Source organism: Hylobates moloch, unplaced genomic scaffold, assembly GCF_009828535.3.
Source record: "Hylobates moloch isolate HMO894 unplaced genomic scaffold, HMol_V3 SCAFFOLD_6, whole genome shotgun sequence".
In the NCBI taxonomy this organism is placed as follows: domain Eukaryota; kingdom Metazoa; phylum Chordata; class Mammalia; order Primates; family Hylobatidae; genus Hylobates; species Hylobates moloch.
Window position 1 is genome coordinate 154199936 of NW_026652281.1, and position 13338 is coordinate 154213273.

At 58.4% G+C, this 13338-nt stretch overlaps 1 protein-coding gene across 2 annotated transcripts; it reads right to left on the bottom strand.

The window, feature by feature from the left end:
- Window positions 1-1361: 1361 nt before the first annotated feature.
- TSPAN17 (tetraspanin 17) lies at window positions 1362-12928 on the bottom strand. 2 transcript variants are annotated; one of them, XM_032158747.2, is made up of 9 exons: window positions 12641-12928; window positions 8816-8866; window positions 8582-8728; window positions 7550-7720; window positions 5447-5572; window positions 4332-4379; window positions 3646-3762; window positions 3506-3567; window positions 1362-2891 (listed from the first exon to the last, which is right to left on the bottom strand). In XM_032158747.2, exons 1-9 carry the CDS (start codon window positions 12725-12727, stop codon window positions 2711-2713), a joined length of 990 nt encoding a protein of 329 aa, XP_032014638.1. In that variant the 5' UTR covers window positions 12728-12928; the 3' UTR covers window positions 1362-2710. The 2 variants fall into 2 exon arrangements, with proteins under 2 accessions (XP_032014638.1, XP_032014637.1); XM_032158746.2 differs by having other exon boundaries at window positions 3506-3762.
- Between the last annotated feature and the right edge of the window lie 410 nt (window positions 12929-13338).

A 13338-nucleotide genomic window follows, 5' to 3' on the forward strand; every position in this document is an offset into this window, starting at 1 on the left:
GGATGGATGGATGGATGGATGGATGGATGGATGGATGGTGAATGTGTGAATGAATGGGTAGTGGGTTGGTGGATAAGTGGATGGATGGATGGATGGATGGATGTGTGGATGAATGGGTAGGTGAGTGGGTGGGTGAATGAATGTGTAGATGAATGGCTAGGTGGGTGGGTGGTTAAGTGGGTGGATGGATGGATGGATGTGTGGATGAATGGGTAGGTGACTGGGTGGGTGAATGAATGTGTAGATGAATGGGTAGGTGGGTGGGTGGTTAAGTGGGTGGATGGATGGATGGATGAGTGGGTAAGTGGATGGATGGGTGGGTGGATGGATAGATAACATGTGGAGAAATGGGCAGATGAGTGGTCAGTGGATGGATGGATGACTGAATGTGTGGATGAATGGGTAGGTGGGTAGGTGGGTGGGTGGGTGAGCGAGTGAATGGACGGATGGATGGATGGATGGATGGATGGATGGATGGATGGATAGATGGATGGATGGACGGACATGTGAATGAATGGGTAGGTGGGTGGTGGGTGGGTGAGTGGATGATTGATGGATGGTTGAGTGAACATCTGGATAGATGGATGAGTGAATGTGTAGATGGATGGGTGGGTGGGTGGGTGAGTGGATGGATGGATAGATGGTGAATGTGGGTGGATGGATGGAAGAATGGATATCCAGTAGCAGAACTGAGCTTTGGAGAACTCCGGGTTCCCAGCCAGGGCCTCGACCACTCCTACTCATCACTCCCACCCCATCTCTTCAATCCTGTTTCCAAACATATCTTGGTTACACCACTTCCTTGTGCTTATGCCCTTTGCCCCTCCGCACTGCCACCTCTCCAGCCACCCCAGGCTCCCTCACACAGAGCCCACGCTGGCTTCAAGGCCTCTACAGAAGTTGGTACCAAAACCTAGAACATCGTTCCCCCAGAGCAGCCCAGAGATGGTGCCCCTCCGCTCGCCTTCTCCCAGGCCCCCCTGCAGTCACTCCTGTTTTCTTCATAGCATGTATTACTAACAAAAGTGCTGGCCAGCTTGCTTTCCGTGTCTTCCCCACAAGAATGCAGCACATGGGCAGGACCTTGCCCTTCTCTGTATCTCCACTCCTGAGTTGATGTTCAATTCACACTTGGGGGATGAATGTACCACCCTTATTGAGTACAGAGGTTTTACCCAAATATATCAGATACACAGGACAGGTGTGGAGCAAAACTCCAGCAAGAGGGTCAGATTGCGCTCCACACCAACTTCCTCCCCTCTCTGAGTCCATTTCCTCATCAGGAAAAGAAATTCCACCGCACAGGGTGTTGTGTGGTTTGAGGGATAAAATGAAAGTGAAAAGGCAAGACACATGCACAATGCTGCGAGCTGCATTTATTGTAGCATGTACAAACCACTCACAGCCAGCGCCTGTCAGGGGCCCAGGACACTGTCCAGCGGGGCCAAGGAGCCACATTGCGGGGCACATGCCCCACACCCTGGCCACCCGGCAGCAGTGCCCAGCATCCCTCAATGACAGAGCAGCCAGGACCCCAGCGGTGACTGTCCCAGAGGGACCTACAGGGGCATGGGGCCAAAGCTGGGCCCTGCACCTTGTTTGGCCTACAGATTTGATTTCTGATTAATTTCTGCCAACAACTTAAAAAATCAGGACATCTCACATACGAATCTGTATTTCTGGCTTCTCCAGATTTCTGGCATTAGGCCTGCATTCCCACACCAGAGCAATTAGCTACACCTGAATATGGCAGCGGCCACTGTCAGACGGAGACCCGTGCTCTCCCCCATCCCCACCACACTCTATTGGTCTCAAGGAAAGTGGCTGATACCGACTAGATTGTGCGAACTTTCTCTCATCACGATGCCTTTGTCTCCAGTAACAGCGGGAAAGTCAAAGTGAAGCAGGCTCCCAACTCAAGGGCCTGCTTCATCCATTTATACAACCTACATGGCCCCAGGGGCATCCGACTTTGAGATCTCTGGACGAGCCCAGGGAGGGGGCGGCAGGATCACTCCACACATACCCCTTCACATAGCTGATGAGGCGGAGCTGAGGGCAGCAGCCAGCCTTCCCAAGCCTGAGCCAGTTGGCTCTGAGAAATTCCCAAACTCTCGGAACCCCAGAGCGCTAGTAGGCAGGCACAGGCTCTACTAGAGGGAGGTTGAGGGAGGAAGCCAGACCCAGGGAGTGTGGGCCTGGCGTGCCCTCTAGTGCCCATCAGGCAGCTCTGCAGCCATGGCAAAGATGCCGAACTTGATTCCTAGGAGTCAACCACCCAGATCCCCCAAAAAGGCTCCCACCAGTCCCATGGCTTCCAGCTACTTCTTTTGCAAAATTGTCCTGACCCCATCCCACCCCTCAGACCCTCTCCTGGGCACTCTACTCCCACCGCAGTCCCCAGCAAGGCCGCCCTTCCCAGGCTGCACCCTCTTCAGAGCGGGGTCCAGCCTCCCCATCCTTCAGGTCCCTGTGTTTCACTCCAGGTTGGCCCGCAGCGGCCTCGAGGTGCAGGGAATGACCCTGCGGAGGTGGGAGGCCAGCTCCTAGTGCACAAGGGTCAGGCGGCACTTAGGTGAGTAGAACAGGCCAGCTGGGGCCCTCGGTGACTGGGGAGGCAGTGTCCCAGGCAGTGCTGCCACTGAAGAGCCGGTGTAGCCAGGTGGTCATTCTTCAAGAGAAGCTGTGGATCTGCACTTTTATGTGAAATCTACCAATTTTTAAAGGTTGGTTCGGGGTGTAAACCACCCAGGCCAAAGAAAACATGTCGGCTGGGTGGGGCCGGGCCAGGGGCCCCAATCAGAGAGTTCTGCTGAGGCCCCACCGTGGACAGGACCTCGGAAATGGTGGGTGTAAGCCAGTGGTTTTCAAAGTCGTCATTCCATTTGCTCCTGAGAGGCAAGCAAGAGAAAGAAAATTCTTGGACCCATTTCAGAGTCTGGGACACTGAGGCTGAGGTGGGTTCCTGGCAGGCTCAAAGTTACAGCTCATAGAAAAGAGTGCTTTGAAGCTGTGTGAGGCGGTGGCTCAGGCAACGCACCCCATACAGCTACGCACAGAAAGGTGTGTCCCAGCATCGGGGGCAGGGAATGGGGGGGGGACCCTCCACACAGCACCTCCCACCCCGCTTGGCCTGCACCCTCTGAGCTGCGCCCTTCCTAGTCCCCTGGAGAGCCCACCACCCCAAATGTAGCCGAGACGGTGGCTCCCTGTGCACATGTGTGCCTGCATGTGTGTGTGCACGTGTGCCTGCATGTGTGTGTGCACATGTGTGCCTGCATGTGTGTGTGTGCACATGCATACAGGACAAGAGGCCCAGGCGGAGGCACAGCAACTTTCTCTGTGGGTGGACAGCACAGCGGCTCAGGCGAACCCCTCAAGGCTCTGTCCCAGCAGGAACGCCTCCTGCAGCCTTGCCCGTCACAAGTATAGTAGGAGGGTCCTGGGGGGCCCTCCAGAGGCCTGGGTAGACCAGGCATGTGGCCATGGCCTGTGGCGGCCTCACCAGTTGGCTTTCACTGCCTTGATGTCACTCACGAGGTTCTGGGCCAGGCAGATGCCAAAGATCTGTAAGACAGAGGACAGGTGAGGGGAGAGCGAGGGCAGCCCCGGCAACGGGAGGGGCACGTGGGGCCACAGGGGTACCTGGAGGAGGGCGATGCCCACGAAGACTCCCGCCACCACAGTCAGGTTGTCCTGCAGCCACTTCTCAAACTGGCCCACGCAGCCTTTGGTGTGGATGAAGCCCTGCTGCTCCAGCTCCTGGGGACACGCAGGCACCAGGCTCAGCCTGCCTGCCCTTCAGGCTGGCTCCCGCCCTCCCAGCCTGCCAAGCTCACGCTCACCCCAGGGCCTAAACCTGCAGCACCTACTCCCCACAGGCCCTCCCCAAGGCCGGCTCCTTCCCATGGGGTCTCAGCACAGATGCACGCCCCCTCCTGCCTGCCCAGCTCCTCTCCTATCACCTCCCTTATTTTCTTCCAAGCTCTCAACTGAGACTGTCACATGGCTGTTCATATTGCTTTCTCTAACGGCTTACCGTCTTTCTCCCTCCACTCCTCCAGAGCCGACTGTCTCATGAGTGCCAAATCTCTGGCCTCTAGGGCAAAGCCAGGCACCCCAGGGTGCTCCACAGAGCAGGACTGAGCAAACCCACATCTGCCCAGGCCCAAGGGTCTACTCCTCCTCTGCTGCCTGGCTGTCTGGCTGGTTCCTGGGACCCAGCACCCTCTCCCCAAAGAATCCCTGAGGCCTTCCAGAGGAGGTTATAGACAGTCTCATTCCCATCCCAGTGTCCCCACCTGCCCCAGCCCGGTTCCTGCCCCTCTCACCAGTTTGAGCCGGACGTCGTAGCCACACTGGGTGTTGAGGACATCCTCCTGAGCGGAGACAGGCCAGTTAGTGACTTGGTGAGGACGCATCCCATGGGGTCCATGGAACCTGGGCAATGCGGTGGCTTTTCCTTCTCGGAGGAAGCCGATGGGCCCATGGATTCTGCCGTGTCCCCCAGTCTTAAGTGAGGCTCTCTGAGGCCCCTGTGCTTTTTTTTTTTTTTTTTTTTTTTTTTGACAGGGTCTCACTCCCTTGCCCAGGCTGGAGTGCAGTGGCACGATCATAGCTCACTGCAGCTTCAACCTCCTGGCCTCAAGTGATCCTCCCACCTCAGCCTCTCAAGTAGCTAGGACCACAGGAGTGTACCACCATGCCCGTCTAATTTTTTTTTTTTTTTTTTGGAGACATGAGGTCTCACTGTGCCGCCCCAGCTGGTCTCGAACTCTTGGACTCAAATGATCCTCCCGTGAGCCACCGCACCCGGCCCCACGTGCCTCTTTCCCAGACACTGGAATGCGTGGCTGCAATCGCCAACCTGGACCTGCCTCCGTTCAGGAATCCTGCCTGCTGGTGTGTCATAAGAATGGGGAGAAACCTGGCCCTTGGCATCCCAGATGGACTGTGACCGAAGAAACATCACCAGGAGAGGTTTCTGCCCTGAAGGAAGTTGTAAAGGGACAGAGGTCCCCACTCCCTGCTAACCTGCAACGGTGGCCCAGTGGGGTGGTGGCTGGCAATGGCCCAGGCAACCCCTGCCACATACAACCATAACTGAGAGTGACAGCCCGGCCAACCTGCAAGCTGGCCAGGAGCAGACAGTGGCTGCGGCTGCGTTTATGTGGATGTATAGGGTGCAGGGAGGCCTCCAGGCCAGTCCCCATCCCTGTGCCCCAGGGTCCTGCCGTTTCCATCTCACTACAATAAAAAAGACAGGTCTTGCTGAACAGGGAAAGCAGCCGCGCCCCAACAGGCCTCAGTGCCACCCATGTAAAATGACCTCCCCCAGCATCCACGCCCCCAGAGCAGGGCAGAGCGGAGCGGGGCCCTGTGGGAGGTTTCCCCAGAGTCTGCGCACCGGAAAGCCCCTCACCTCTCCTCCCCCAGCCCCACTCACCGCAGGGTCCCTGACGCAGCAGGAGAAGGGCACCCCGCAGCGCTCCCGGCTGGGGTTCAAGTCAGTGCAGTTGAAGTAGATATTGAGGTTCCAGTCGTTGGGGCCTCGGGCTCCGCAGCAAGACCACTGTGGGGGCAGGGGAGAGCCCCAGGTGAGCCAGGCCTACCCCAGGAGCCTCACCCTGTTTGGGAACAAGCCCAGGCTGCAGGAAGACAGGGCTGTCTGGGACGGGGCTGGGACAGCCAAGTGGGTGGCCACCTCCCGACCCCCACAGGCCTGGGCCCAACCTCCAGGCTGGTGGAAGCAGAAGGGTGCAAGGGAGGGGACAGTGAGATTCCCCCTCCCAGACCCAAGAGAGGCTAGAAAAAGGGAGGGAGTGGGACAAGGATACTGGTTCAACGACCGTGGCTTCCTCCAGACTACCTGAGAGGCAGGCGCGGGGCCAAGCCCTGTGGCAGCAGAGACCGCTGGGCCCCATGTCTGCAGCAGGCCTCCCACACTTGCCCCAGAGGTTCTACAAAGCCCTCCTCTCTTCAGTGCAGGGACCGGAGGGGAATCCTGCCACCCCCATAGCCATCCCACCCCACTTCCTCCATGCCGGCTGGCATCACCCCACACCCCATCACCCCCACCCAGAACACCCTAAGCTGTCCCCTAGGCAGGAGCAATGGCGAGGTTGGGATCTGCCGTGAACCATGGTCTTGTGGGGCACACGGGTGCACACAGCCTTCACTGAGCAGCAGCACACGGGCTGGAGAGCAGCCCACAGGGCTGGGGGAGCTCAAGCTCGGCGGCAGACACAGGCGGGCCCCATGGCAGAGCCAGAGAGCTGGAGGAGCCAGGCCTGCCACATGCCCTGCGTGTGCTCGTCCCAGGGCAGGGCTCAGCCTCCACCTGCCTCCTGGCACCTGCTGAGCACCAGCTGCTCCTGCTACAGAACACTCTCCCTTCTCTTCCTTCTCCTCCTTTGGGAGGCTTCAAGCTCTCCACGCAGAGGCCTTCCCATTCTCCACCCTTCATTCTGACTCTTACCACAGTGTACAATTTTGCACACACACGGGTGTACATGCACACGTTTGTTTGTCCTCCTTGTTCACCATCTGTCTCTTCCCGACTGCCATCCCTGAGAGGACAGATCCCAGCTTTTGTACCTGCCGAATCCCCAGGGCCTGGCTCTGGGTCTGGCATATGGTAGGCCCTTAACAATCCTGTGCTGAATGAATGAATGAACCGCATCATAACTGCCTGGCTATGTCTGCCTCTGCCCTGGGTTGAGAGCTGCTTGAAGCAGGCACCAGCTCTGCTTCACCTCTGGATCCAGAGCTGACTCTTGGTGGTGAATGGCGCCAAGGGCCTGTCGCCGTGTGTGGGTGTGATCGAGTGTGACTCATGTGTGACTGTGGGACCATGTGTAGGTGTAGGTGTGATCAAGTGTGCCTGTGAGTGTGACTGGGTGTGGGTGTGACTGTGGGTGACAGTGTGTGACTGTGTGTTTGTGGTTAGGGGTGAGTGGGCGAGATGGTGCAGGTGGGAGGCAGATAGGGCTTCGGGAACTCTTCTCTGGCTGCTCTTCACTGGGGTTAAGTTTGCAAGCTTGAGGGCAGACCTTCCGTCAGGGGTCTAAACTCTAATATGCACAGAGGCCAAACATAGTATAAATGAGAAATAAGGGCTGACAGATATAAGAAAATACAGAGTGTTGGGAACAATGGCAAACAGAGAGCCTCTGTACCAGTAAAAGGGCGGCAGCAACATAGCTCCAGCCGATACCGTGGGCCCAAGGTTTAGCAGAAGTAGAAATCTATATTTTTACGTCACATTTCCTCCATTCTCCCGTGCGTAGGCCCTGGCCTGGGAGCTACCAGTGTGGAGCCCGTGCCCTCTGTTTCCCAAGGCCGTGGCCCTATGGCACTAGGCAAATGGGGATCCATAAGGATAAGCAGGGGCTGGCTCTCCTTGGACGAGGACACTCCTGGGTCTCTCTCCTGGGGCCTGCTAGCCCAGGTAGGTAAGGAGATGGTCCCATCACAGGGAACTTGTTCCCTCATTCGTCTGCCAGAAAGGTGCCTCCTACAGGTGTCCCAGGCTGGACACTGGACTCACGTATTCCTGAGCAAAGTCAATGAGGTTCTGGAGGTCGATGTCATCCCGGTAGGCCTTGACGTTGTTGTTGATGAAGAGGTTGAGCTGGTCTCGAATCCAGTCCTTGAAGACAAAGGCCAGGATCCCTGTTGCCAGCTCCAGGAAGAAGATGAGACCGAGGAACACGGAGAACTGGGGTTGGGCATACAGACAGTAGGGGTTGGAGATGCAGGGCTCTGGTGACCTCCCAGGGCTTGGGTGTGCCACAGGGAAGGGCTCCATCCCTACCTCCACCAAGACCCAGAGGCGCCCAGAGCCCCCACCTTCTATTATTTTAGTATTGTTACATGATGGTAAAAGGCATCTGTTGTTCCTACCCTTCCAATTCCCTTTGTCTGGTAATCACACCCTGCTCTCTCTGAAAAACCATCCTCCACGCAAACCTTTAGTTTCCAAGGTTCAGATGGAGCCACCTCCCCAAACCCACCAGTCCCAGATACAGGACTGGCAAGTGCCCAAAGCCCACCAATCACAGCACTGCCTCCCTAGGCCTCCGGGGATTGGTCCAGAGGCAGCCAATCAGAGCCAAGGAAATGCAATTAAAGCACTTCGGGAAAACAGTTGGGAAGAGAGCTCTCAGCCTCCAGCAGGAGTTCCTGGGAGGGCATGCGGAAGCCGGCTCTGTTCCTGAGCCTCCTGCCACCGGGGAATGGAGCCAAAACGTGGGGGCGGGGGGAGGTAGGGGGGAGCCTGAGAAACAGAGAGAAACCAGGCCAAGTGAAACTGTGGCAGCCCCTGGATCAAAATGCACCAGCAGCCAGCACACCCCTGGACTTTTCCTATTTGAGTCAATAAATATTTCATGCTTGGGCCACCAGGTCTCGGTCACTTACCATACCACAGAAAGGATCCTAGTAAATAAAGATAACATGAATCTAACGGTGAGGATTATAGCATAATAATAAAGCTACCCATCATTAGGCTCCAACTGTATTGCAAGAACTGGATGGGAGGAGATGGGGGTCCCCAGGGGATCTCGAGGGCAGCACTCACAAACTTGAGCAGGAAGGTGTTCTCCCGGAGGGCCCCAATGCAGCCAGCAAAGCCCAGCACCGACATGACGCCTCCAACTACCACAAACAGCCACACGGGGTCAAGGCCTCCCAGATCTGTCAGCGCCGAGATGTTGGAGAGAACGCCCTGTGCCGGGCAGCAGAGGCAGGTGTGGGGAGCTGACCTTCCCACCACCTCGTCCCACACCAGCCCCACGCCCGCCCGCTGCCTTACCTTCTCACCCCAGGCCCAGAGGCCGATAGCCAGGAACAGGGCTCCCAGCACCTGTAAGGGCAGCAGCAAAGAGCTCAGGGCTGGGAGCGGCCCCAGGACCCTACCCCCTCGTCCTTCCCCAGTAGCCAGGGCCTTTCCAGCGGAGAGAGGAAGAGGCACAAGGGCTGTGAACGGGATCCGGGGTCCTTTCCATCTTCCCAAGAACACATCCCAGTGCTTCTCCCCCACAGGACACAGCCTGGAGGACTGAACCCTCTCCTAGCCTTGGGATGGACATCAGGGGCCCCTTCCTGGAACTCCAAACTGGAGCAGACAGTGGCCAAGACACTTCTGCCAAGGAGCAATAGCAGCTGTGGCGGGGGGGTAGTGATGGCGCCAGTATACTGAGCCTCTACTCCTGACCGAAGCTGGTGCTGGGGTTCCAGGCTCCTAACCTCCTTTCTGCACCCTCCCAAGTCCAGCTCTGCTGCTGCCCTAAAGCTGTGTGACTGCTGCCCCACCCTCAACACTCCTCCCCAGCCCCATCCTACCCCTTTAACCTCCGCCTGCCAGAGTCAGTTTCCGTGGCTCACAACCAGACACCTCTGAATGACAGGAATCTCAATGATCCCTAGCAGGATCCAGCTAGGATCTGACCTGTGCCACTGGCTTTGCCCCATGACCACAGCTCTGCCTGGGCCTTCAGAACACCAGCTAGACTCCCTACCGGGGCAGTCCAAGTGCCTCTCCTCCATCCTCAGCTTTCCCACCTTCCTGCCTCAATTCCCTACTGGGAAGAGCCCTGGATGTCAAGGCTGGTCACCCTCACACCTAACCCTGGGCAGGTTCCTGGGCGTGCAGTCTCAGAGGGGAAACGGCTGTCATACCCAAGCCCAGGGCCATGACGCCACCTCCTGCGACCTCCCCACCCACCTGCTTTCTCTGCAGGCTCCTTCCCCTCAGCACACAGCCACGGCCAAGGCCTTTATCACCTTCCCTTCCCTGACCATGGGCTCCCCACACTGCTCTATTCTTTCTCTGGAAACATCTTCCCTTCCCTCTTGCCTGCTGGGTCTGCAGATGTGAAACCAAACATCACTTCTCCTGCCTCCTCCCACATGGCCTGCCCTTGGCCTTCAGACAGGGGACTGAGTGCCACTTTCTCCTTCCTGAACCCCACCTCAGTTAACTCAACCCCATTCCTCCCCGAGCTCCTTCCCAGGATGCTCTGCCTTCACCTGCCCCACACCTGTGGCTGGTCCTACGGCCTCCAGCCTCAGCCTTCTGCTGTTCTTCCTCCTCACACTCATCTTCCATCCCATCATGACACTGGCATCTCCGGATCTCCACCCAGACCTCATGCTGGTCCCACACCCCTTCGTCCACCCGCCTGCAGCAAACACCTCCATGACCCACCGGCACTGATCCCCGCCATGCCGGGAATTCGCTGGTGAATAGGACAGACTAGACCCTCACGGAGCTTACACTCCAGCAGGGGAGATGGACAGTGAGTGAACAGACAAGGAAACTTCAGATGCAAACAGATCCCTTAACAAATATCGAGTGGGGCAATGAGATGGGGGATGCTGGGGTTGGAGGCGAGCTTTAGAGAGGGCAGAAGGGAGGGTGGGGGCATTTCAGCTGAGGTTTGAATGATGAAAAGAGCAAGAGGGAAAAGCCTATTCCAGGAGGAGGGTTGGGCACAGGCAGAGTCCCTGACACAAGACCACGTCTAGTTCAAGGAACAAACTGAAGGGCGGACAGCCCGGACCCACAGGGCCCTGGAGGCTGACAGTACTCTAGGAGCAGTAAGAAACCACGAGCAGGATGGCCGGGCGTGGTGGCTCACGCCTGTAATCCCAGCACTTTGGGAGGCCAAGGCAGGTGGATCACCTGAGGTCAGGAGTTCAAGACCAGCCTGACCAACATGAAGAAACCCCATCTCTACTAAAAACACAAAATTAGCCAGGCGTGGTGGCACACACCTATAGTCCCAACTACTTGGGAGGCTGAGGCAGGAGAATTGCTTGAACCCGGGAGACGGAGGTTGCAGTGAACCGAGATTGTGCCATTGCACTCCAGCCTGGGCAACAAGAGCAAAACTCTATCTCAAAAAAAGAAAAAAAGAAAAAAGGAAACCACAAGCAGGTTCCAAGCATAACAACACCAGGGTCTGCCTGACATTAAACATGAAAACATCTGTGCCTGTTTCATAGGCAGCCTCCCTTAGGCCACCTTGACCCAAACCTGAAATCCTCCCTCCAGCCCCCAAGTGACCCAGCCCAGTCAATTCAGCCTCTAGACTTTCCCAGCAGCCTTCCTCACCTTTCCCACCTCACCATCCCAGCTTTGCCCCAGCCCTGCCCCCGTTCCAAATCTCCAGGCCCTGCCCCTCATCCACCCTCCACACAGCAGCCAGGCAAGCGGTCTCCAGAACAGAAGCCACATCAGACCCATCACCGGAAGCCCTCGCTTCTCCATGCCACCTTAACATAACACCCCACGCTCTGCCCAGCAACAAACCCGGGTCTCTCATGCCTGCTCCCCCTCGGTATTCGAGGTTACTTCTGCTCACAGCTCTGCCTCACCTCCACCCTCTGCCCACTAAACCGTCACCTTGGCTCTGTATTTTCTGGCTGTGTGACCCTAGGTAAGTGACTTAACTTCTCTGTGCCTATTCCTAGAGTATCCCCATCTGGAAAATGTAGATAATAAGGTAGTTGTGAGAATACAACAAACTGAACTCATTGTATCTGCCTAACAGCCCTCAGGGGCAGATTCTTTATCGTCCCCTCCCAGGCAGGAAAGCTGAGGCCCGGAGAGGAGAGGTGACTTGCCCAAGGTGTCCCAGCCAGGCCTGCTACAGCCAGGCCTTCTAACTTCCTTGCCAGTGCTCCCACACACTGCCCACACCCTCAAGAGCCTAGTGCTGCAGTGCAAGGGCACCCACCACACCAGTGAGCTCAGTGACACGTGGGTGGGGGGCAGTGCCACTGAGTCTTGCTGAACACAAGTGAAAGGGCCTGGCATCTTGACCCAAGGCCTCAGGAGCAGAGACTGCAGAGGCCACAGCTTTGGAGAGATGGGAAAAATGACTTGGCATGGTCCAGGGAGACAGATGCCACCCTGGGAGGGGCACTAGCAGCTCCCTTCCCCGTCGGGACAGCCCCGCCCAGGAGCCTCAGCTTGTCAGCTGTGGAATGTTGAATTCTGTTCCCCAAGGCCAGCTCCCAGGCTCTCAACCGGGGAGATCCCCTCCCAGCCGCCAAGGACTCGCCATTGTCCCTCCCTGCCCCTCCCGGCAGGTCAGCCTCCTTGTGCGGGACTGGGTTAGCGAGAGGACTGTGACCCACTCCACTTTGCAGGAGCCTAAGGTGAGGCACCTGACCCAGGTACTACTGAAAGGGAAAGGAGGCCGGGGAAGGGGCCTGGCGGCTCCCTTCACGCCAGCATCTCCTTACCGGCTAAACCAGGGGTGGGGCTTGGCACGCATCCCACATCCCAGGGTAGGAAGGAGGGCTGGGCGAGAGGGGGCAATCTGCACCTAGCACGCCCCTGGGGCCTTCAAGGAAACACCTTCCCTTTCTCCACCAGGCCTCGGGATTACTCAGGGAGCCTCCCTACCCCAACCCCGACCCCACGCTGTAGCTGGGACCCACCCCCAGCAATCCGGGCCTCCGTAGCTACCTCGGGTGGTCCTGGAAGTGGGCGTGGGGGTGGCAGAAGTGGGGGGATGATCCCGAGCTCCAAACTCTTGGGGCAGGGAGTGGTCTCCCCCAGCAGAAGACTGAATCTCCCTCTCCCACCACCCCCCAGCACAGGGCAAGGCGCAGACCCCGCGCTCACCCAGAAGACAATGTTGAAGCCAAACAGGAAGTATTTCCCGCAGCAGCCGACCTCGGGTTCCTGGAAATGCTGGTGCTTGCCGGGCATGGTGAGCAGCCACCCGCCGGCCCGGAAACCGGAGCTGGGAGCCAGGCCCAGCTTCCCGCGGGCCGCCCTGGGCTAGAGCCGCCCGGGGCCTAGCCGGGCGGCTGCGGCTTCATGGCCTCGGCCACACAGAGCGCCGGTCGGGCCCCGCCCGCCCCTCAGGGACCTCCCTCAGCATCCAGACCTCCTTGCCCGGAGCCCTGCTGTCCCCGCCTCTGGACCGGGCCCCGCCTCTGGACCGGGCCCCGCCTCTGGACCGGGCCCCGCCTCTGGACCGGGCCCCGCCTCTGGACCGGGCCCCGCCTCTGGACCGGGCCCCGCCCCCACAGCCCTCAGTCCCTTTGGAGTCCCGCCTCCTGAACTGGCTCCGCCCCCATAGCCCAACTCAGTCCCGCCTGAGCCCCGCCTCTGGACCTGGCTCCGCTCCCGAGCTCCGCCCCCCACAACCTGATTCGGACCTCCTCGCAGCCCCGCCTTCGGCCAGGCCCCGCCCCCGCGCTGGCCGCCGCCGCCGCGTTTCCCAGCGTCCTGCAGACCCGCCTGGGACGCCGGCTGATGGCGCTGGAGGCAGCCGGCGTGTAGAAGCCTTGCTTCCCCTGCTAGGTACCAGCGCC